At 42.9% G+C, this 25,301-nt stretch overlaps 1 protein-coding gene across 1 annotated transcript; it reads left to right on the top strand.

Annotated features, from left to right (window-relative positions):
* Positions 1-933: 933 nt before the first annotated feature.
* On the top strand, positions 934-24,778 carry LOC125654380 (complement C1q tumor necrosis factor-related protein 2-like). The gene is made up of 3 exons (XM_048884337.2): positions 934-1,012; positions 1,227-1,381; positions 24,356-24,778. Exons 1-3 carry the CDS (start codon positions 966-968, stop codon positions 24,745-24,747), a joined length of 594 nt encoding a protein of 197 aa, XP_048740294.2. The 5' UTR covers positions 934-965; the 3' UTR covers positions 24,748-24,778.
* Positions 24,779-25,301: the final 523 nt, after the last annotated feature.

Below are 25,301 nucleotides of genomic sequence, written 5' to 3'. Positions count from 1 at the left end.
GCTGACAGCAAAACCACATAAGAGACTGAAGATACATTATTTAAGAGACATTATTTGAAGAGACATTATTTTTCGAAATGTGCATCTGGTGCATCAAAATTGTTACCGTATTCGTTTTACATTATGACCCCTGGGTCGAGGCCTCTGCTGGTGGACTGTTAGTCTCCGAGGGTCTCTACAGCCCAGTAGCTAAGTACGTCGTTACTAGCTTGAAAATACGGATGTATATTTAATTGCTGTTATAAAATTTAGAAATTCATTTCAAAATTAAGGATTATCTCCCTCGTGCATAGCCCTTACCGGGAATTTGACTCCACTTTTTTGGCACACTATTCTTCCCTATAATAGCTTTAAAACTTCATTGTTATTTCGGATTTCAAGCATTTCGGTTGGGCATCACTGAAGAGACATTATTTGTCCAAATGCGTATCTTGTGCATCTACAGTTTTGGTACAAATTGACATGACACCTATTTTGAAAATATTCAAATGTTAACACAGTATTAAAGCAGATCGCAATAATTCATCTGGGTATACTCATGTGACTTTAGAAAGAGGAATCTAGCTCTCTGTTTCCAGGAGAGTTCATTATATTAAGAAGGGGTAGAATTCCTCTCAAGAAAGTTGGCGGGGAGAGGAAAGTCAATTATTTTTTCTTGCAATTAAAGTATATTTTTCATATGAAAAGCCAAGTACCGATGACGATCGATAAAATTAACTAAAGTTACATAGTTAATGTTACAAGTAGTGGAAGTCTTGGCACATCTTATTTTGCTTGTTTCATAGTAAACGTATCTAGTTATATTTTGTATTTTATATCATTTTATTCAACATTCTATTAGACGAGAAATCAAGATGAAAATCAATTATGTATCTACTAGTATTACTTTTTAATGAGAGAGCGCATATGTTTACCTCTACGTTTATATATAAAAGCACCAGTACATCTCGTGGACACAGTATTGAATGAAATTGTACATGTGGTGCCATTCAGCTGGTTTAGGATCAATAATGTAAGTACAATGTAGTATTATGTGTTTGACACAAGTTCATTCAATACCGTCGAAGTCTTTAACACTAAATTCACTTTCTTGAGATAAACAAAGTTTTCATTTGCGAGAGAGAGAGAGAGAGAGAGAGAGAGAGAGAGAGAGAGAGAGAGAGAGAGAGAGAGAAGAGAGAGTCTAACAATGTGAATATATTCATACTTGGTATTCCTGTATACAGGGTCTCACCACACAAAATGATTTTCATCGTATTCCTCATTATGCCGATTGATGTTCATACAAAGGAAGACAATCTGGATTTCATTGGGAAATATGACAAACAAAGGACTATTTGTAGAAAGATGGGATTTGAAGACAAAGGCTGTAAAAGAAATGGTAGGACTTTAAATGTTTACACACAGAGCTATATAAACATCAGTGTATCATTCTTGCTAACAATATAGATTAACAATATTTGTCGTTTTTATGGTGTGCAATATTTGTTTAGGTATTCTTCATAAGGATACATGTATATATCTATGTGTGTGTATGTGTTTCAATCGTGAAAATATCATCAAGATTCTCTTAAATTAATTTGTAAATTCCTTAATTGTGCTACAAATGGTTCCAAAAATCTCTGTATATTTCAATGTGGTTTATATCAGAATAAAAATCGTCATTACATTGCTTGAAATAGTATCATTAACGTAAGAGCCCTTAAATCCAAAACAGACGCAAATTGGAAAGCGTACAAAGCGGCGCGTAACAGGGTCGGAGTACAAATCAACAGTGCGAAACGCGACTTTGTGAACGAGGTTATCGATCAAGCACACGCCAAACCTAAAACTATATGGGACCGTATAAAGGAATTTCTACCCTCGAAGCGAACTCAGTCCTCAACATCACATTTAGAAGTCGACGGAGAGACAATCACGTGCCCTCACGAAATTGCAAATAAATTTAATGACTTTTTCACTAATATCGGGCACAAATATGCAGCTAAATTTGACAATATTTTACCCAGTGTTAATCAACAGATGCCGAAAGGTTCATTTTCAATACCTCTCATTGCCGAGCATTTTGTTATTTATGAGGTTTTGTCTATGTCTAACTCAAAATCTACTGTTTTAGACAATGTCTCTGTTAAACTTCTAAAAACTAGCATTCATGTAATAGGAGATATTTTAACACATATCATGAATTGTTCAGTTAAGTCGAATGTGTTTATTGATAAGTGGAAAAATGCACGGGTTACCCCACTGTATAAAACTGGTGAAAATTTTTTGGTCAAAAACTACCGTCCAGTGTCTGTTCTGCCTATTCTCAGCAAAATTATTGAAAGGCATGTTCACAATTATTTTTACGAATACCTAATACATCACGATCTTATCAATGAAAAACAGTCTAGTTTTAGACCCAAGCATTCATGCGAAACAGTTCTTCATAGTATAATTGAAAAATGGTTACGAAACATTGACAATGGAAAACTTACAGGTGTCTTATTTGTAGATCTAAGTAAAGCTTTTGACACGGTAAATCATGACGTATTACTTCACAAACTACTGTCTTTTGGAATATGTGAAAATTCATACAATTGGTTTAAATCTTATTTGACAAATACATCACAATGTGTTAGATGGAATGGAATTCAGTCCGACAAACTAGATATTACAATAGGAGTACCTCAAGGATCAATACTTGGCCCTTTATTTTTTATGTTATATGTAAATGACTATCCAGATTGCTTACAATATACTCTGCAGCCCATGTGTATGCAGACGATACAACCCAAGATGTATCGGATAAAAGTATAGATGTTATAGAAAACAAATTACATATGGATCTTAAGAATACTTTGGAATGGATGGATAAAAACAGACTTACAATCAATCTCAAGAAAACGCAGTGCATGATAATTGGTACAGAAAAAAAGATTAAGAAATTGTAGAAAAATTTCGATAAAAGTGGACAATATCGCCATCGAAAATGTATCATGTGCAAAACTAATTGGTGTTCATATTGACAGATGTCTCACGTGGTCTGAACATGTTGAAATTTTAACCAAAAACCTTGCAAGCAAAATAGGCGTGTTTACTAGATTATGTTCATTCTTGTCAACTGAATTATTACTGAAAAATTTTAATAGAATTGTTTTTCCTCATTTTAACTACTGTTGTACTGTTTGGGGCAATATGAAAAACCAGGACGGTCTTTACAAATTATGCAAACTTCAAAAGCGAGCTGCTAGAGTGATTTTAAATAGAAATGTTTATACACCTACAACAGAAATGATGCAGCAACTTAGATGGATGCCTCTGTCAGACTATTTTGTATATAGAACTATCATTCTTGTCTTCAAAGTTTTACATAGTCTAACCCCCGATTATTTAGATGTTTTTCATTATGTTCATGAAATTAGCAGTAGATCTACCAGATTAAGTCAAAGTAATTCATTATATATCCAGAGAACAAAGACACAATATCTTAGAAGATCTTTTACAATTTACGGTTCTCAGTTATGGAATAATATGCCAGAATTTTTAAAATATTACCCAACATTGGAAACTTTTAAATCCGTTTATCTTAGGAAATTATTTTCATTCGGGAAATTAAAACCATATAGATTTGTTTTTGATTATTTTCAGATTTATTTTTATTTGTTTATTTATTTATTTTGTTTTATTTTCAGTTTTAAATATGTAAATAGCATGCATGTATGTATACAACATACCTTCATATACTATCAGTAGTATAAACCCTCCCGATAGGGGGTTCAACTGAGTGCACTTTTTATGCAAATGAGGTCAAGCAAGGGCGTCTTTTGATTGGTCAAGCGGTGTTGGGGTTAACGGAGTGGTTCAATATCTAGGACGGGGTCAACTGGCGGACCCCAGCAGGGGTTGTAGGCCGGGTGTCCGGTGAATAGGCTAGCCTATTGCCGCTGGTCTAATTTTAGCTCTATGATGCGGTACTTTCGCTTTGAGTTCCTGGAAAAGGAACCTGGAGCTATTTTTCTGAAAATCGGTATAAAATCCAGTGAAATCCTGTGAAATCCTATGTATTCCTGTGTATTAAATCTAAAGAATAACACAAGGTTTTAAGTTGACATGTTTATTAAAGAACAATGGTACAAGCATAGAACAATGCAAAACAGTTCAATAACCATAAAAACAGTTCAATAAGCATAACAGTTCAAGCACAGTCCATTACTTTCTGCTGAGTTTCTTCTTCTTTTTTCGCGGTTCTTCAGTAGGTGCGGGGGGATTCCACATCTCAGATGGGGTGTATTCTCTCTTCACAGGGGATTTTGAGCCAGGTACGGGCCCAATCATCGCATCTATTTCCAGTTGTTCTTCTGGACACTCACTAATCCAGTGTCCTATTTTTCCGCATTTGTAGCAAGGATCCTTTTGTTTGGTTTTCTTGCTGGTCTGTTGAGAATCTGCCGACCACGATTTCTTACTGGTCTGCGGATAATCTGTTTTCTGTGGGCAATCCGGCGACCAATGTCCTGTTTCTCCACACGTGTAGCACGGGTTAGCAGTGTAATCTGGAATGTATTCCTTCCTAGGTTTTTTAGAAGTCAGCTCTTCCAACTTCTTCAGTAGGATTGTGGTATGATTTCCAATCTCATTACTCAGCACATTAATACGGTTAACGATACCGTCTAGTGTCGTGGTAATGATCGCAAAGTCTTCTTTGTTCATGGTCGGAGGCTCATTCTGAGCGTTGTAGAGGCCCAGTTCCAGTCCCGTGACATCTTGTGACTCTGGGATGTCCGGGAAAAAAAATCCCAAGCCGGGGTCTGTCGGATTCTGGCTAGGGAGGTAATCCGAGGTCTGGGCCATCTTCTCTTGTCGAGCAACGTGGTCTGAAGGCGTGAGATTGAAGCTCGTGGTCTGGTTCGAGGTCTGGGCCATCTTCTTCTCTTCTCTTCTTCTTTGAGCAACGTAGTCTGGAGACGTGAGCAAGAAGTTCGAGGTCTTCCCCAGTTCAGTCTTCTGATCGTCACTCTTAGCTTTCTTCAGTTCAATGTAGTCTTTCTGTGGCCCCATCTGCTTCTGTACCAGCTGATCTATTTTCTTCTGAGCTTTGTCCACAAATTCTAGTTGTTTCTGAGCCATGTCTTCTGGAAGGTGATTGAAGATCGAATGAGGACTGACACTGGGGCTCCGCTTTTATAGCCAGCAAAATGTCTAGACTATTCTGTCTCGTGGGGGGCACGTGGGGGAACACGTGGTTGCACCATCTTTTTCTGGAAAAACCGGTTTCAGCTAGAACATCGCGCGACCAGCGCGTGCTAGTGCACTAATTGAACTTGAAAAACCGGTTTCAGGTAGAACATCTCGCGACCAGCGCGTGCTAGTGCACATTGGTACACATTGACTTTAGTGGAATGGAACTTATATTGGTGTTTAAAGTAGCCCTAAAAAGGGCTGTGCATGAAGTTTTTATTTTTAAAAATGGCCGGCTTCATACGCAGGTTCTTCTATATACACGTGTAAGTCATGATCTTCGGATATAATGTGTTGTACTAATTGTCGAGCTCTTCTCCCGGGGAAACGTATCTCTTCGACGGTTTCCCACATCCAGTGTGCATCCCAAAACAATACCCATACACTTCTTCGGTGACGTGGTTTCTCCAGTCGAATAAATCCCGATACTTTTTGAGTGCCGTTCAATAACGTGTAAAACTGGTAAATCATGTACTGTATGAGGGGGGAATTTTTCAGGTACATGTCACTTAAACGCAGGTAAATATCCTCCACTGTTTCATGTGACCGCAATACATAGTCAAAACACCAATTTTTAGATCGGCCCCAGCGTAATCGATGCCGACATCTCTGTACTAAATTGTCCCAGATCTCCATCTCGTCTACATAATCTTCTACTATGGTTAAATTCTCCACTTGTTGTATTCCCTGGCGGCGGCGTCTCGCTCTTAAAACTCTCCGTGTATCCATGACTGAAGGTCAGACAAGAATGACTGTAGAAAAACCAGCTGACGTACAGGTGCTTGATCACGTGGTGCAGGTGCTTGATCACGTGATGCATAACCTTTACCTATAAATACAGGTGTTTTCTGAACGTTCGTTATGCACTATGGGCGGCAGTGCTACTACGCGAATGAATGGATATAGCTATGTACTACAATGTATGAACGTGGCCTTACATAATCCTCTCATTCAAAATGCTCGTCAATTTGTACAACAGATGTCACCGGAGGTCAGAAATGTACATAGTTTTCAACGGATTGCTGATTCATTAGCGGAGAATACCAATACGGGACGTTTACTCATGATTTATTTGTATGCTGAGGAATTGAAACAGAACCTTCCAGACCAGATGAGTGACATTGATCGGATCTTACGCGATTGTCTACAAAAAGGATTCGTGGAACTGATTCGTATGAAAGGAATGGCTGCCCTGTTATAAAACAAGAACGTTTTGGAATTTTTTCATTTTGATCATCATGGCTGAATTGACCAACAACGTTCTTACCGCTGTATTACAGTATTTCAAGGACTACAAAGAATCGGTGAACAACGCTCGTAGCGCTGCATTACAGTGTATCAAGGACTGGAAAGAAAAACAGCCGTTGAGATATAAATTCGCCATGAAGTTGTTGATCTTTTGGGAATTTCCTATGACCTTATATGAATATTCCGGCGTTTGCAAGCATATAGCCGACAACCTGAACAGAGAGTCTGGATTGATCATGATTTATACCATGGAGCAAGAATTTAGACGACGGGAACCTGAGAAGACTGGGGCGATTGTAGCGATTACCGATCACTGGTTGGAAAAGGTGTATAAAAAAACCTAACCGTTTTCTTTTCCTTTATTCGTGGAGGATGGCCAGCAGTGACAACATCGCAGAAAAAGCGCATAACCATGCATTAGAATGGGTCGAGAAAATGCAAGACGATACGGTGTTTCAAGCTGTTAAAAATTATCTGATATCGGGAGTGTTTCCATTGACTCTGGACCAATATACAGATCTACGGAACCATGTGTACATCAATCTCTATAACGATGCGGGATTGATGTTAATTTATGTTGTGTGGGAGGAATTCAAGAAACGCATGCCTGAAAAAACCGCCGAGATTGAAAGTATCACCAAGGACTGGCTTCGAGAAGTATACATAAAGTGTGAAGAACTTAATTCATTTCATTTATTCCCGGAGGATGGCCAGCAGTGACCACATCACAGAGAAAGCGATAGTTTATGTATTGGATTATCTCACAGACATTCATTCTTGGCAGTTTGAATTTGTGTTACACTATCTGCGAGAAGAATTATTTCCCATCAGCTTAAAGGACTATCCATGTCTCTGTCAGTATTTGATCGAGAACCGGATCACCCCGCAAGCCTTAGTATTGATTCATTTAATGGGCCAGGAATTGAAACGAATTCGACCCACAGACAGAGCAGAAATCGAGAAAATCAGACTACGATGTCTTCGAGAGATGTACGTCAAGTTAAACGTGTGACTTTTAATCTGGATCATAATGAAGTGTATCGGTTACCCGAAGAAGACCGGACAAGTATCTGGATGACTGTAGCCGCTGATCGATATCGATTTCAACGCAGGATTCGAGAAATGGAAAAAATGTTGGACCCTATTTTAAAAAGACATGTGAATTGGTGTTGTGTGTGGGAGTTATGTATTTGAAATATGTGACATGAATAAAATTGTTTACACGAAAGCTGTGTTTGGTTGACTCTCTCAGAGAAGGGTTTATTTGTTGAGGAATCCAGAAAATCCTAAAGGTAGAGTGAAAATCGAATCAAATAAGGTGTTTTCTATCGAATAGACCTTATGAGATGTTTTTAGGGATGTACATGGTCGAGAAATAAATTTTTAAAGAGGTGGTGAAGAAACATTGAACCTCGAGCTCTTTAACCTCTGTTTCTTTGAAAACTATGCGACGTAGCAAAATAAAAGTAAGTTTAACGCATTCCCCGCCCCAGAATCTATCAGATTAAATCTACCATGCACAGATATCGAATGTCTAGAAAAAGACAATGAGAAAAAAACTCTCTGCTCGAAAGCACAAATCCGCCATTTTGACGGCCACCATCTTGGCTTCGTCTCCGAAGCGAGGGATGTTTTCGAGGAGGTCCGCGCTTTCCTGATATATACCGGCGCACTCGCCAGTTCGCTTCACTGGTGATCCAGCACAGGTTTGAAGGATTTTAAAGAAGAAAGAAGAAAGAAGAATGGCTACAAGAAGAGACCCGCTCTACAACTTTCAGACCCTGCCTGGGTTTCGGTACCGGCTCTTAGTGGTGGCTGAGGAACGGGTAGGGGAGAATTGGGTCGTGCGTTCTGAGAACGACCTGAGCACCTTCTCCCCTTTCGACCAGAGTGGGGTCCGTGAGATCATCTGTCGGGTGCGGGCAGAGTATGAAGGGAGGGGACGCCGCCGCACCGCTCGAATCTCCACGGCTACGAGACCGCGCCGACGGGCCCCACAGCCACCCTCACCACCACCACCTTACTCCCCGGCGACGCCTACAACACCACCACCACCGATCCCATCGGCACCAGTGGAATACAGCCCGGTGCCGATGAGCGACTCACCAGCGTCACCGGTGGATTACTCACCGAGGTCACCGTCCCCCGCACCACCTCCCAGCCCACGTCAGAGTCCGTCGCTGTTGGTGACAGGCACGTCATCACCACCGAGACCAGCAGCCCCTGCAAGACCCCCACCACCTACCATCCGGTTTGCAGGGAGGACTCCACCACCGAGACCAACCCACGCACCGGTGGCAACTCATACCCCGACGAACCACCCTATGACTGTCCCTGGCTGGGCAGATAGGGCGGTTCCTATCTGGTTTAAGTGCCCTGTCTGCTGGCAAGACAGGGTACACTCCGGTATCACGTGTAGGGGATGTAGGCAGCGCCCAGCTTGCTGCTCGTGCGTGGAAGAGTTACAGGAGCGGCGACACACCCGGGGACGGTGCCCGTTATGCCGGTTTACCGGAACCAGGGATTGAAAGTCGGTCCTTAGGACCAAACGGCCCTTTTCAGGGCCACCAACTTTTTTGAAAAGACACTTTTTATTGCAAAAATCAAGAAACACACAAGTTTGTTTTAAAAAAGTTTTATTAACACAAGTAATAGTTAGAATAAAGCTATAATAAAGTTACATTTTCTTGACAATGTAAACATGTTTATGATACTGATAAGCAAAGTCACAAATCCATTGTCTATAATGAGTCCAATTGCCTCCGGCTAATCCACATCCAATACGATAAGGAAACGCTAAAGTCTGGTAAGACAAAGTGCCTAATTCCTGTAAACATTGTTGAAACCAAAGTTCACGTTGTTCGGGGGTATCGGCATACAGGGGTAAGCGTTGAGTGCCTCTCCCGTAATCCCATTGCGCTAACAAACAGATCACATCAGGATGAGTAGAATGAGGCATAATACACACAGTACCCGGTATTCCTCGATCCGCTGCTATAGCTAAATTTCTCCGTCCTAAAGGTTGTCGGGTCGCATACAGATTAGCCCAAGGAAATCGGTCGGCAATACGTTGACTTAATCCATGAGGTTTCACCGTTAAACAGTTACATTGTTGTACAATAGCATCCACCCAAGGTAGAGATAATACATCTCCTCGTAGATCCGTCACCGACATGCTGGTTGACAGATCTCACAGGTACACGTTGACCGGGGTTTTTGACTGTAAGGACAATGTTGAAACAGGTGGGGTTTAAACTTTCTCTGAGTCCAGCGCTCTCTAAACTCCTGACAGATCTCACAGGTACAGTCCTTATGCGCTATTTCTTCTTCAGGGGTGATGGTACAATGCTGCGGACACTTACACGGTAGCCAGGGTTCTCTAGTGTGACCACAACATTTATAGACAAAGGGACAATAATTCAGCTCTACCATATACTCTATCCACTTATGTTTGGCCAGGATGTTTTCTTTTTTATAATGAAAACAGCCACAAGTTCTCCAAGGTCCTCGGCAATACCCACACACTAGTACATCTTTCCCATCATCCGCGTACCGTTCAAACGACATGATTGAGAAAAATGGTAACAAGTGACCTATTTATATAGTGTTTTTTGATGAGTCATCAACATGACGTCAGCCATCTGAGGTAAGGGGATGTTTTCAAGGACGTCCGCGCTCTCGCCTTTTTAAACCGAGCGCAACGTCAAAATCTGGCATTCCGATTTTTTAAGGAACCAGAGATATGAGTCGCAGAGTAGGACCAGACCCTACAGTGAATGATTATTTTTACAAATGCGAGGAGGATTGGGACGAAGAGATTGCTCCGCCGGCCTCACGGGAGGCTCTTCCCCCACCGCCCATGAGCCAGGATCTGCCCCCGCCAGAGGAAAACTGGGACGCAGAGTTGGAAGTGGTGCAGCGGCCTCCGGGGAGATTGTTTTTTAATAAACACGGGTTGCCTGTTTTTGTGTTTGACCACGAGCAACCCCCGGAGGAGCAGAAAAAGAAGAGAAGAAAGAAGAAGAAGAAGAACACACAGTGAGGGGGACAGAGAAGAAGAGAAGGAGAGAAGAAGAGAGAAGAAGAAGAGAAAAGACCAAGAACAGAGAGAGAAAGAAAACAGCCCTTTTCAGGGCTACCCATTCTTTTTGAAAAGACATGGTTGATTACAATGACAAGAAAAAAACCCACAAGATTTTTTCCAACGTTTTATTAAACTCCAACTATGAACAATAACAATACAATAACATAGTTTACAATACATTCAGTCTTTGACATTGACAAGTTTGTCCTTGATGGGTTCTCGGTTTTCGGAAGGTCTCTTTAAACCAATCAGCCACAAAACGATCGCGTTGTAAGGCCGTGCCTTTCCAGGGAAGTAACCATTCTTGTACGGTGCTTTTATGTCGATGGCGTTGATGTAAAAAATACACACAGTATTGTCCACAGACATCCGTATTCAAATCTTGATAACAATGGGTGTTATGAATCCAAGTCTCTCCGTGGCGTTGAATAAAGTCTTGGATGTCTTTATGGCTGGGAGGTAATCCGTAAGAATCAAAATATTCGACGGTAGGGCTACTCAAATACAAACAGACCCAATGCGCTCCAGGGCGATCGTGAGGGTCTGTATTCACCACGATGGCTTTGTGATGAGGTAACAGCTCAGGTATGACATCTCGAGGATACACACCTGCAAACGCCGGTCCTAAATCTCGTTGTAAAACATCTCTCAATTGCTGAGTATCCATCTCTCTCTCTCTTAGTAATCGATGCTGACTTCTCGTTGTTTGTTGATTTCTAGCAGATTGTCGAACACGGCATACACCACACAGTTTAAGGTCCTGCCCACGTTGGCGGCAAATTGCACTTCCACTCTCAAGTTCCCCGTCTGTATGAGATGAAATTTATCCGTCTGGGCTTCTTGATCTTTCGTGAAATCCACACACCAGAGGGTGTAACCGTTTTTATACTCTTCCAGGGTAATGTCCGGAGCCCAGTCCTGACCTAATTTTCCCAAGCCTTTGTACAGAATCAAATACGATCTCAGGTACTGATCGTCGGTGAAATTAGGTTCCAAAGGTCGAGTTTCCATCATTTCTCCATTGATACTGATTTCTAATTTCTTGACTCTCTCATTTTGGAAATGAAAGGGGTTTCTGGTATTATCCCCATTAAAAGCCGCATTGTCCACAAAGCCCAACACGATCAGTTTAGGCATCTGTCCTTGAAACAGATGATCGGTGATTTTAGATTGGGTGCCACTAGGAATGGTGAAGGTTTTCACTTCCACTCGTCTCAATGGATATTTTGCCGTTTGAGTACTCAGTTGCTGATTGATGAGATTAATGATACTCGGCACAGGTTTGACTTTCCTCACCCACAAGATCATACTTTGAATGACCACTTTCCCACTACTCCCGGCATCGGTCATCATGTAGAACTGGGGTCGAGCGTGATTGAATCTGAGACGGACATCCACGCCATTAGGGAGACATTTCTCTTGCTCAAACAAATCCAGATGTAATCGATCCATCAACACGATCTCCTTACTGTCTGTAATCTTCTCGTGACGTTTTCTCAACCCTACATTCTTGGAATCATCCGGATACTCGGGAGTCGGGATGACGGCCGCGATGTTGACTTTGTTAGACACTACTGCAAATTCCACAGGAGTTTGAGCCAGAGCTTCTAATTTGACCTCATCCATATGTCCTGCCGTATCTTTTTCCCACAAGCTACAGGCTCTCATCTGGGTTTCCAGAGTCTTGGGTGCATAAGACAACAATTTCTCCAGATACGCTTTGTAGGGATAAGTATCCGTCCCCGGGGTAATGACTTTTCCATTGAGACTGACATCGATTTCACTGAACAAGGAATGGAGAATGTTATTCACGGGGGTGGAGGTCGAATGGCCTCCTGTGAGATTCGTTCCATTGGCTTTCGTGAATTTACATACCATCTGGAGATAAGTTTGGGATAAATCCAGATATTCATCTCCTTGTCCTTTGATTTCAAATTCAATCGGAGCCGTATCCGAGTTGAGGGTACTGGAAATGGGGTAATATTCCATCCATTTCGAATCTTCTAAAGTGACGTTGGTCGGGGGCACTTTAAACAGTTCTAAACTACTGGTGCCACAAGCGCAAGATTCTCTGTGCATCATATTGGAACGATGTGTTACTCAGCGTGAACTGGCATCAAATGTGTTCTGGTCTCCTTCTCACCCCCTTTTTATAGGGTTCTCAGTCGAAAATATCCAGAGAGCGTTTTGGCTTACCCCTTTTCACTAGCTTCCTACCTCCCTTCCTAGATCGCTTCCTAGGTTGCTTCCTAGGTCTCTTATGAGGCCCTCCCCGAGCTAAGATACGTTGTTTTCTTTTAACAAATCCTTTTCCTTCCTGTATTCCCACCTGTTTTCCCGCCTGTTTTCTTTTGAGAGTCGTGGTTCCAGGCTTCCTGAGTATTCCTGTGCGCGCTTTTCTTCCTCGTTTGGATGGGGCTTTTCGAGACCTTCGCCTACGGGCATACCCTGCTGTCTCTTTCAGGGCTTGGGCACCGTGTGTCTTGAGAGCGTCTTTGAGTGATCGTTTATTATCTAACACATCCATCCCTGTTTTAGCAGCAGCCTTTAAGGCACTTTTAGCCCCCGATTTGAGTAAATCGGTGAAAAATCCTTTTCCCTTTTGCTTTTCAGATTCTGGATCATATTCTTCTGTTGGATGAATTCTACGTCGTCTCCTCTGATAAGAGCGATAAGGGCGGTCGTAATCATAATATCTCTCTTGATAGACAGGACGCTGTTGTTGTTGCTGTTGTGCGGGGGCTCCACCTAATAATCCGCTGATCAGGGGACCCGCCACTTTGCTAGCTATTCCCAACAGGGCTCCAAGCCCGTGACCCTGCTGCCGTATTAAACCTTTATGGTAGTGCATCTTGATGTAAATGAACTTCGTTAGGGGTTACACCCGCTTTTTATACTTTTTACGCCGTCTCTTTCTCTTCTTTCCTTGGCCCGCTTGACCCACAATGGCATTGGCAATCCATGGAATGAGAAACCAGATTCCGTGTCCTTTCTGGCGTCTGACTCCTCGATGGTACTTCATCTTTCAATACACTTTGCGGAAATGAAGTTTGACTAAGGAGCGCCCATTTAAAAACCCCATAGGACGCCCTAAAGAATTCATGATGTGTACCTCAATGGTATCGAAATATTTCTTACTCAGTTTCAAATATTCGGCTCGAATCGGTTCCCAACGGGCTTGTTGTCGATCGTCGTATTGACCCGTACAGGGGACGACTCTCAATAATTTCAATTTGTTGGTGCCCACCACTTGAGGATCCACAATGTCACAATACACATACATGGCTTTCAGATTGTCGTAGACATCCATGGTCGTGTTCCCCAAGTAATTCATGTTGATCCATTTCGTCATGGTTTCATCGCTCAGGATCATTTTGTCACTATCCAGACCTAGCTTGTACGCTAAGGGCGTAGGGAAACGAATGCACATGGGGGTGGATCTCAGTGTTCTCCCATTAAACTGATACTCGACACGATCGTACTCGGGGTGATACACTAAGATCTGGTTGTTCCCCTCTTCGTTAGGATTCCCTATCTCGCTCCATACTTTCCACAGGGTTCTCCTTAAGGCTGCGTTGATTTCATTGATTAACGCCAAAGGTTGTGTATAAGCTCCGGGTCGGAAGTGAATGCGAATGATATCGAAGGGAAATAAACTATCCCCTCCCTCAAAGAGATGGGACCATGGCGTCAGACGCCAGGGGACCACCACCTCACACCTGGCCATCGTGACTTTGCCCATATTCTCTGTCTTAAATCTTTCCCATTTATAAGTGTTGGGATCTTGGACATGTTTCGTATACGGATCTGGAATGAGAACGTCCACATAAGCCTCGCTATCCGATACGTTTTGTAAGTTGGCCGAGTACATCATTTCGGTCAATCCGACTTCCCATGCTCCATCCGTTAAGTCCATGGTGTGTGGCAATAACGTTTTAAATTGAGCAGTCGTATTCGTCGGAAACGATTCCATCGACCCATCACTCAACAGAGTCATGTAAAACCCTTCTCCTCCTCCAGCCATGATGTCTTAAATGAGCCCCTGTCTCTGTTTCCTTCTCTATTTATACACAACACCGTTTTGTTTTTTCACAATTTTTTATTTGAAACAACATACAACATGACAATACATTCAATTCAATTCATTCTTCTTGATCGTGGCCACCACCCCACATCAACGCATCCGAATCTGGTAACGTCAGGGTTCGTCTCGGGACTAAGCGTCGTCGCATCACCAGATTGTGTCGGGTTCCCCAGCAATCGGCTACATCATAACCTTCATTGATCATGTCTTTGAAATGTCGGAGACAGTCCTCGGAATTGTTAAACCAAGGACTCTCATTTAAGGTCCAATCGGATTCGTCTTGTCGTCCCATCAATCCCCAGAAGGCTTTGACTTTCCAGCGAAACTCTTGATATTTAGTCTTCATGATAAAGGCTGACCATCCGTGAGGTATCAGTATACGTTTGTACAAGTACACCGGTTGATCTAACACTTTGTGTTGTTTACAATGCATCAAACACATCTGCTTATCCGCAAACCATGCCGTTTTCTTCCCCTCTTGTTTCCATGCGTACTGTGTGTTAGCCATGGTGAACTGGTGAATCTGAAGAAGATCGTTCCTGTTTTATACTCGGGTTCGGTAACGTCATTTGTGGACTAGGCATGACGTACCCCACCAAAGAACTTAAGGTCACCATCCAAAAATCGCGATTGGGATCGCGTATGGCTAACATGACTACCGAGGTGATAATGATGGTTAAACAGAGGAATAATTGTGCAAAATACACAATTTCTGCTCGAGGGACTTTTTCACCCAAGAAAGTCCACTGGGTGGTCATGGCCGAATGAGATCCGCTTGCGGAATCCATGAATCAAAACTGGAAGGATATCCTTTCCAACGCACTTTGACTTCTGAAATGACTTTTTTTCTCACACGCCGCTTTTTATACCCTAAGATTTCTTCCACTTCATAGACATCATCGTCTTTAATCACTTGTTGTAATTCCTTCTCGTAAAAGGTTCCTTCTAATTCTTCTCCGTGATCATCTTGAATGCGATAGACGTTTCGTCCTGGCACTTTTCTAGAGATGGTAAACAGTTCTTTGGTCCAATTCGGTAAATATCCTTTTTCAAACGTACGTTTGGCTTTACTAATGCGTACACGATCCCCCACTTGCAAGCGACTCGTGGTATCGGCACTCTGTTTTCCATACAAGGTTTTCCATACGGTCAAGACATTCTTGGCATTGACTTGAGCAGGAGCTCGCCGGATACTGCGATGATAGGTATGATTGTAACCATACACCAGATCGGCCAAGACATCGACATACCGTCGTGTTTTATGGCCTGTAAAATACCGCCACATGCGTGCTTTCAGCGTGCGTTGAAAACGTTCCACAATACTGGCTTTGGTTTCGGCATTACGGGTCGTAAAGAAATGAATGGATTTGAAGGCTTGACGAAATTCTTTATTGGTAAATTCTTTTCCTTGATCGGACTGAATGCGCACGGGGCGACGTCCCTCTCGAAAAATCCCTCGTAAGCCTCGTATCATTTCTTTCCCCGTTTTCTGTTTTAAAGGCACGACCCAGGCATATTTAGACAGCACGTCAATGGCACATAATAAAAACGTATACCCATTATTGTCTTGTTTCAAGCTGGAGACATCGGCTAAATCTAATTGCCATTGTTCATCCATATCCGTCACTCGTGTTTGTCGTCGCTTGAATTTCCTCCGTATCGGTTTATGCAAGGTATAGGTATCTTGAGCTTTCACCCATTCTCGAATTTGAGACAGGGTAATCTTGTGTCCTAATTGACGCACTTGACGGTATAAAGCCTGGACTCCCCCATACCCTGTCTTGGGATCGTAATACAGTCGCTGTAAGATCTGTTCTGGTTTCATGGTAGATTTAACCATTTTCCGATCTCACGTGATGTCTTTTTACTAGCCTCCCAGATATTTTTAGGGTTCATCATTCGTCTGGGAGTTTCATAGAACGATTGGTCAAATCCCGAGATTTCTTGAAATCCGCTCTCCTCTTCCTCTAGAGGTCTAGGCGTACTGATTTTCCCTGGTTTGTCCATGGCTTTTATAACATCCCGATTGTTCACATATCCTTTGGGAGCATGAGTCTCTTTTAACGCTTGAGCAAATTCCTCTAATCCCGTGGGGGGATCACGATGTCTTAAGGGTCTTTGTCGTTGGGTTTCGCTCATTAATTCCACAATATTGGAATCGGGAACCCTGCGTCCTCTATAGCTGATTTCTCCTTCTTTATTCCAAGTCACCACTTTGGATTTCTTGAGATGATCGAGTAATAAACCTGCTTTCTTTCGACCCGGTTTATTGACGCTTTTGATAATCTGTTCCTCCAAGTCATCGGGTGCTGCGGCGGCTGAGGGTGGTGAGGCAGCACTGGCTGCACTGGTAGGGGAGGGTAGAGTCGCTGTGGTGGGATGTCGAGCTTGTTGTAAATATTGACGATAGCGATGAAGTTGATGCCCGTACAACCCCACTTTTTCTTTCTCGGTTAAATCATCTCGATGTTCAATCTCATCCAAATCACTGCGTAAACCAATAGTCGAGGTAAATTCGGGAGGTTTAGGTAATTTGCCTTTTAATTCGTTGAGCATCGCTTCCGGTACCAACACTATTTTTCGACTCATGATTTCTTACAAATCTTGCCACACACAAACGAACCCAATCCTTTTTGGTGGATGAGTATACCTCGTCGTTTTTTCACGGGTTGAGGGTGGACTAAGCGTCTTAAGATGTGTTTCTTTCGACCCAGTTGTCGCTTCTGAGTAGGAGTGAGAGGAATCACCCCTTTTAATAGATTGTACACAATCTCACAAATCTTTAAAATGCAGTCATTGGAACAATGTTTCAACACCTCTGTCTTTAATTTGCTGGAATAGTGAGGAGCCGCTAACGTCTGCAAGACCGGTAAATGAGGTCGTAATCGACATTCACACTTCTTCGTATGAGCCATGGTAATGAAGGGTGGGGCACCTTCCCCCTCCTTTTTATACCTAGTCCAGGACAATGGCACTCGGATGTTTAGGATCAAAACGCTTGTGATGGACGGTCTCTTCGTGACGATTGCGGTTCTCTCTCGCATTGAAGACCAGAGGGCAAAATTTACATTTATATTTCTTTTGCACATGAACCGGTGTTGAGGTGGTTAAGGGTTGAAATTTCATGCTTCCAAAGGTATGAGCAAAACTCGGTAGAGCAGTATCACTGGTTCTGGAACTTCCTATAGGCCCATGCATGGGTCGTTCCATTTTCTTTTGAGCTAATCCGGCTTTCAGATTGGCTAACGTTTTAGTGGCCTTGGGGGGAGTGGCCTTGGGAAACGGCATCTTCACAATGAGAGGGTTTTTCTTTGGAGCCCAATTGGGAAACGGATTCTTCATCCTGAGAGGTGTCTTCTTAGGGGACTTCTTAGGGGACTTCTTAGGTGTCTTCTTAGGTAAGCGAATAATGAGTTTAGGAATTCTCTGAGGCGATTTTTTAGCTTTCTTAGCCCGTGGTTTCTTGGTTTTCTTGGGTTGTCCCCCACGGGGTTTACGGCCTGTTTCCCATTTGAATAAATGACGGATAATGGTCCCTCCTAAGAATCCGGCGCCTCCTCGTTTCAAAATGGCTTTTTTACGCTCTTCTTCATTGGTCTTCTTATCGGCAATGACACTCAAGTCTTGGCGATGGGATTGAATGAACCGCTGAGTGATTTTATTGCCTGGTAAGACGCCTCGCAATAAATTTCGAGCGCCCATCGCAAACCAGTTGAGTAAGGCTCTACGTCCTAATTCAATGAGATGGCTCCGTTGAACGGGATCCCGTTCCCGTTGTAAACGGCGTAACGTTTTGACTAATTTACTCTTCGCGGAAGGTCTACCCATGGTGAAGACTGTCTTTCGAATGATACACCTGTCCATGATGTGACATTATTTATACTCTCGGGGGCATGTGCACAGCCAAGTTGGTAAAGAGTTGACTTCTTAATCTTAAATCGTCCGACGTCTGAGGACTCAAGTCCACTAGTAAATACCCGTGAGGTACACGGGTGGCGTCCTCATAGGCTGGAAGTAAATGCGGCATTTGTAATTGCCGACTTAACACCCCAATCTGAGATTTATCTCGAGGATTTTTAAACAGCACAAGATAGTGAGCATTCAGACTGATGGTACGATGTTGTACTGCTCGATCAAACAGATTTTGTGTGATATAAATGACACTGGTATTTCGATGATGCGCTTTGCGCGTAAACCAGTCGACAATCGATTCGATGGCTTTACCTCCCATCATATCATCAAAAATGAGTAGATGACGCGTACTGAGATCCGCCACTATCTGCTCATCGTCTTGAGGTATATTGCGGATAAAAGTGACCTTGTCCTGTAAGGATTCGTACGCGGACTGCCATTCTCGATAACACCATACTATCTTTTCGGGAGGCGGTGCAATCCACTGCGTATTTTGTACCAGTTGCTTCACAAATTCCGTTTTACCCGATTTAGAGGGTCCAGCCACCACCATGGTAAATTCATGTTTCAACTGAAAAGGCTCAAGTGTCTCGTAGGTATACATCTTGATAAATGACAGAAGTTCATGGGATCATACATATTTATTAACAAGTAAAAATACGAACCGTTTCTACAAAAGCATCTCTACAAATAGGACATGTTCTAAGTCCTGAAGCACACATAGCACAAGTACATAAATGACCACAAGGTAAAAAAGCAATTCTCAAGTCTCGTTCTAAACAAATGTGACATTTCTGGGTACACATTGGATTCCCTGCCGCGTCTAAGGGTAAGTCTCCCCAATCGCAATCACTGTCTTTAGCGCGGGCATAGGCATCGAAGGCTTGTCGTACCCATTTGACACTTTTATTGCACAACACGTAAGCACAATGAGGGCTCCAATAGGCATGTTCTATCCAAGGATCGTCCCTGGGTTCCCAATGTTTGAGAGATAATGTGCAATGAAAACAACGCACATGATCATCCATTCCTTTGTAAAAGAATCCGGCTTCTGCAATGTTAGGTAATAAGTTCAACAGAATATCGGGGGCTGTATGAAATGACGCTAGACGAGCCGATAATTCACCATAGGAAGGCACTGAAGGATTCTGTAGTGATCCGTATTTACTCATTTTGCAGACTGATGTTTTTCTCAAGACGCGTTTCCTTTTTAATACCCGTAAGGCAGCGTGTCATAGTTATGAATACGTTGACGTTTATCATACACCATGCGGTATTTCTTCACCAGAGGAATGGTTCGCACATCATGTTGGCGGGTTCGTTGAATAAAGTGCGGATAGCGGACATGGACTTCTTCTTCTTCTCCTCCTTTTAACATTTTTTCCAACGTATCGAGAGACACGACTCTAGAGGCACGATAATTGAGTGTCAATCCTTTGACTTTGCAGACAGATTTTCCCCCCTGGGTCTCGTATGCATAATTTTTGGGCCCGCCCGACATGTACTTGATGATACGATCTCCACCCAATTCATCGGTCCACCCGCCTAAACTGTTGATAATGGTCGGATTGAACTGGGTCTCGTCGTGCTGATAGATGATACTATCCGTGTCAAAGTATAAGACACGCTCTCCCAAAGGCTGTAACGTCTCGTACAAATGTAAACGAGCATGAGCTGTTGTAAAACACGCCAGCACCACGTTTCCAAAGGGGCAGTCTTCTAAAAATTCTTCTTTCTCCTGATAATTGATCAGCATCATATCACATTCGGGGCGTTCACGATTTTCTAAGAGTTCGATGCCTTTGACTTCTAAAGTGGCATCTTGTAATTTCTGTTGTAATTCTTCTTCTTCCGTGAGATACAGGGATTTGGGTAATTGTAATCGTTGAGCAAATTTTCCCCACAAGCAATTTAAAAAGAGTTTGGCAATGGTTCTTCGGACAGGATTTTTCTGGATGTCTGCCGGGTTCATGGCAATGCCTTCTCGTTGCTGAATTTCCTCAATGTAATGTTGCTGCTGTTGGGCTGTTTGACAATCCTCGGGGAATCCGGAAGCTTCTTGTTTAATTTTCAAAAAGGTGTTGATATACGCTCGAAATAAGTGGTCACTGGTTTTCTCAAAATGCCAAACTTCGTAAATGCGGTCGAGACGATAGCCTAGATCTAATGCTTTGTGAAGTTCGGTGGTCACCCAGGTGCCAGTGAGACTGCGTTCAGAATCGGTGTGCTGGCACCGCTCGTCGGGTCCTAAGTTGCGCTGTTCCGCACAGGTGCGGCATAAGGGAAAGAGTAATTTACCCCCGGTCTTGTAAGGTAATACGGGGTGATACAGCTCTCGGGGTGGGAGGACACGACAACGAATGAGCCCGAAATAGTCTCTGACATCGGTGAAATGGCTGGTGATGACTTGGGGATGTTGGACGGGAAATGGCTTGTATTTCAACACGTACGGGTACAGGGAACAGACATCCACGTATCGCATGTCACCCTCCTCACAATACAGTCGTGTAGCATTGGTCCGGCCTCCGTACAAAGCGTCACGGGGATTCAAAGGATCTTGTATATCGACTCCTTGTAAAAATTCCTGTAAGTCGGGATTGGTCTGGGTCTGACGATCAAACTCGTGTTCCCATATGCTCACGACTGTATAGCCTTGGTCTTCTAAAGCACTGGCTCGTTTTAAGGTGTCCAGGTAGAGGTCTTGATACGTATGCTGAACACGATGAGGATGCATGTCAGTCAACAGATTCGTGAAACAGGTGGGACAGCCGTGCCAGTAACAGCCATAGAATTCGTACACGATACGAGATTCCTCATCATACCCATCTACTGTATAGGGTCCAAGCGTGACTTCGCCCCCATTTCTAGCATGTCGTATGCAGTGATGTTGATGTTCTAGCCAGGCGAGCCATCGACAAGCTTTAGCTGAATATCGTCGTGCTGGCCGGTAGCCCATATTAGGAATGATGGCGATGGTATTTTCAACCATGAATCCTCGTCGGTAGGCTAAATTAGCCGTGCTGGCAAACGTGATGGATTCTTGAAAGGGGTCTACTTCCACCAGATCAAACAGGGTGGACCTGAAATGGGCACAACACCGGCGTAAAATATCCACGTCCGAGATGCAGTAAGCTAAGAATTCTTTCTGGAAATCAAAGACTTTGCCCTCTTGTTGATGGTACCAAGTATAGAAGGCTTCACGATTGGCGGTGGACATATCGTCAGGATTGTAGAAATGAGCGGCCGGGTAAGGACCCACATACTGCTGGTTCTCTGTCGTGTTGAAAAAGTGCGGGAAATATCCTTTTTTCAATTCCGTTAATCCGAAAGCAGAGGGCATCTTGGCAAGAGCAAAGGGTAGAAAGTTGTAAGAATCGATGAATCTCAACCCCAAGACTTGCATGGATAAGATTTTACTACCGTTCAGGATGACGGTGGGTTTGATACACGCCGTGTGAACCAGGTAATTCAAAATAAACTGCCCATCGTATCCTTTGAAATTGTGGGCAATGATGGTGGCTTCATCGTGTTTGAGTTCCACATAACCTTGCTCATCGGTCTCGCTCTGTAAGAGCCATTCCATAAACTGTTTTAACGTGTCGGGTCCTTGAAATAGGAAGCGGCGTTGTGATCCGAATCCTTCACAATGAGAACAGGGCTTGTCGATATCCACACTGTCGCAATGTTGACACACACGTTCTGCCACGCATAAATTGGGGATGTGAATACCGTTTTCCTGACTGCATTCGAAATCGTAATAAATGTATATTTTCAACTCCTCTTCTTCTTCTTTTTCTTTCTTAGGTTTGGGTTTCGTCTGTACAAAGCAGTGATGAGGCATGGTGACGACTTTGTGACAGATGCGGCATTCGGTTTGACCCCCACACGCGTGGCGTTTTAATAATTGCTTGGACATCCATTTCTGACACTGGTTACAGCGCCCCATTAAACTGCAGACCGTGGTCGTTGTATTACTGCTGTAAGGTTTCAAGTGGGTCTGGTAACAAGCTGCATTTCTGAGAAATCCCTTACAATGAGGGCAATTCGTCTGAGTCCCGTCCGGGATACAGGGGGTATCGGCTAAACAAAATGAGCATCGATGAGGACAGACGGTCCGATGTTCTTCAATGTGACTGTAGCCAACATCGCAATAATCGCAATAGTATTTGTTTTCCGTCACTCCAGGCATAGACACAATGGCATCGTAATGCTCGTTATCCAGCAGGATATTCAAACAAGTCCCGTTTCCCGGTCCTTTGTAAATAGGTTCCAGTCGTAAACGAGCTGTATTCGTTTTGAATTGAAATATTTTCAATCGATACTGCGGGGCGAGCGCGTGTTGTAATTGCTCCCATTCACGCGGCCCACACGGCTGGTTCATAACACACCCAGCTTGTTCCATCAAGGCTATCGCTTCTCGTTTCTGATCGAGAGAATCTTTATCCCCTTTTCTCATGCGTAACCATCTCGTTTCCCATGCCGGGTCGTTTGATTTCTGGCTGTGTAGACGTGCTACCACAATAGCCCGGGACAAGCAGAGAGAATCCTCAGGATTTTGAATGCGAACGATCGCTCTCTTAGAGGTTTTGAATTTCTCCTTATCCACGTGTAGATGTTTTTTCTTAGTGCACCCGCTGCCTTGTGGATATTTGACATGGAAAAAATCCATCTGCACTGCCCCGTCGGTGATTAGGAATTCCTTTTTAGATTGCTGCACGGCTTCTATTTTGTTCAGAATTTTGTCCTCGTTGAGCTGATTGGACTGCGTAAATTCGTACCAAATAGCTGAATCCAGAGACGGGTGCCGAATATTTAAACGTAGATAATCATTGGGATTGCACTGCATTTCCTGTTTCACATTTTTTAACATATCCCGGAAGAGGCGACGAATGAAGGCTGTATTTTCTTTCTCTGGAATAGGCTTGAAGGCAACATTGTAGACATTTTCCTTGACTTTAAATTTCCGTGATTGACGTCCTCGTTCCAGTTGAATTTTGTAATAATCCGAAATGAGTTTCTTTTTCCCTCCTCCCCGTTGTAAATACTGTAATCGCCGTTGATTCTCTCTGCGGAGTTGTAATTCACGCTGCCGTTGTCTGTTCAGCTGATCATTCAAAAATCTCAAGCGCTGTTCAATATAACTCCGTGGAAGTCCACTAGGTAACTTGTCTGACATGATGTCGAAAGTGACACCCAATGCACCGCGCGTCGCTTTATATATTACCTATAGACAGCGCTGGGTAAAACTAGGTACCGTGCCAGCTCTGGGGATTGTACCATTGTTCTTTAATAAACATGTCAACTTAAAACCTTGTGTTATTCTTTAGATTTAATACACAGGAATACATAGGATTTCACAGGATTTCACTGGATTTTATACCGATTTTCAGAAAAATAGCTCCAGGTTCCTTTTCCAGGAACTCAAAGCGAAAGTACCGCATCATAGAGCTAAAATTAGACCAGCGGCAATAGGCCAGCCTATTCACCGGACACCCGGCCTACAACCCCTGCTGGGGTCCGCCAGTTGACCCCGTCCTAGATATTGAACCACTCCGTTAACCCCAACACCGCTTGACCAATCAAAAGACGCCCTTGCTTGACCTCATTTGCATAAAAAGTGCACTCAGTTGAACCCCCTATCGGGAGGGTTTATACTACTACTATCTTATATTGTATCTGTATAATACTGTTGTCTGTATATATATTTTCAGGACCACAATGTAAACTAGTTTTAAACTAATTGTGCTATCCTTTTTAAATAAAGGACATTATTATTATTATTATTACTAAGAGCGTTTTTCCTGCAGGTATCATCGCATTCCATGCACGAACATCGAGTGCTCTGCAAAATGTGGCAAGATATGCTGTTGTTGTGTTCGGTAAAGCAACGCTAAATACCGGAGGAGGCTATGACACCAGTACAGGAAAGTTTACAGCGCCCGAGGGTGGAACCTACTCCTTTACATGGACCATCGCAACTGTAGCTGGAAAATACTTTGCCACAGATATTGTCATCAACGGTAGAATGATTGGTTATAACCATGTAAACGGGGGTACTTATAAGAATTACGAAACAGCATCTGCAACAGCTATCATAAATATGGAGAAGGGTGATAAAGTCTGGATAAGGGCTCGGGACTCTGGAAAGACTACCTACGCTTACAAGGATCGGTGCTCCTTCTCTGGGTTTCGGTTGTAAAATATAAATAAAAGGTTTCATTACTTCTGAATTCATTGTTGTGGTATGTTTGTTATTATTCAGTATATGTCGGCGATTTCACTGAAGTCTTCACTAATGTAACACTGCCTTCTGAGAAAGTTAGCTTGGTGTCATATTGTAATTTTCGAATTTTCTGGTTGGGTGTAAATTTAATAAGAGGCTCATGGGCCACATTATTTACATGAGTCACCTTGGCTCTACTGTTGTTTAGATATTGAAAGGTGAAGATAACGAACAGTGATCAATCTCAGAACTCCTATAAGCAATACAAAATAGATAGTTGGGCAAATACGGACCCCCTAGACACACCAGAGGTAGGATCAAGTGCCTAGGAGGAGTAAGCATCTCCTGTGATTTTTAAAGCTTTTTTTAAATTCATACATATTGTGGTTCCTACCTAGTCCCAAAGGGCCACACTAGAAACCATGATAAAGAAATCATGGTATGAAATTTTCAAAGATATGTCCTTATATACTCCCCAATCTAATTAAAATCAAACTTCTTAGATCCGCGCCGTATACTCTGCGTAAGTA

Source organism: Ostrea edulis, chromosome 7, assembly GCF_947568905.1.
Source record: "Ostrea edulis chromosome 7, xbOstEdul1.1, whole genome shotgun sequence".
Classification (NCBI taxonomy): Eukaryota; Metazoa; Mollusca; class Bivalvia; order Ostreida; family Ostreidae; genus Ostrea; species Ostrea edulis.
The sequence above is the reverse complement of the archived record's forward strand: the minus strand, read 5'-3'. Positions and strand labels throughout refer to the sequence as shown.

Excerpts from the sequence above, each read along its gene's own strand:
- LOC125654380 (XM_048884337.2), top strand. The coding sequence starts at position 966 with ATGAAATTGTACATGTGGTGCCATTCAGCTGGTTTAGGATCAATAAT. Across the intron at positions 1,013-1,226 it reads GCTGGTTTAGGATCAATAAT|GGTCTCACCACACAAAATGA; the intron begins GTAAGTACAATG and ends TCCTGTATACAG. Across the intron at positions 1,382-24,355 it reads CAAAGGCTGTAAAAGAAATG|GTATCATCGCATTCCATGCA; the intron begins GTAGGACTTTAA and ends TTTTTCCTGCAG.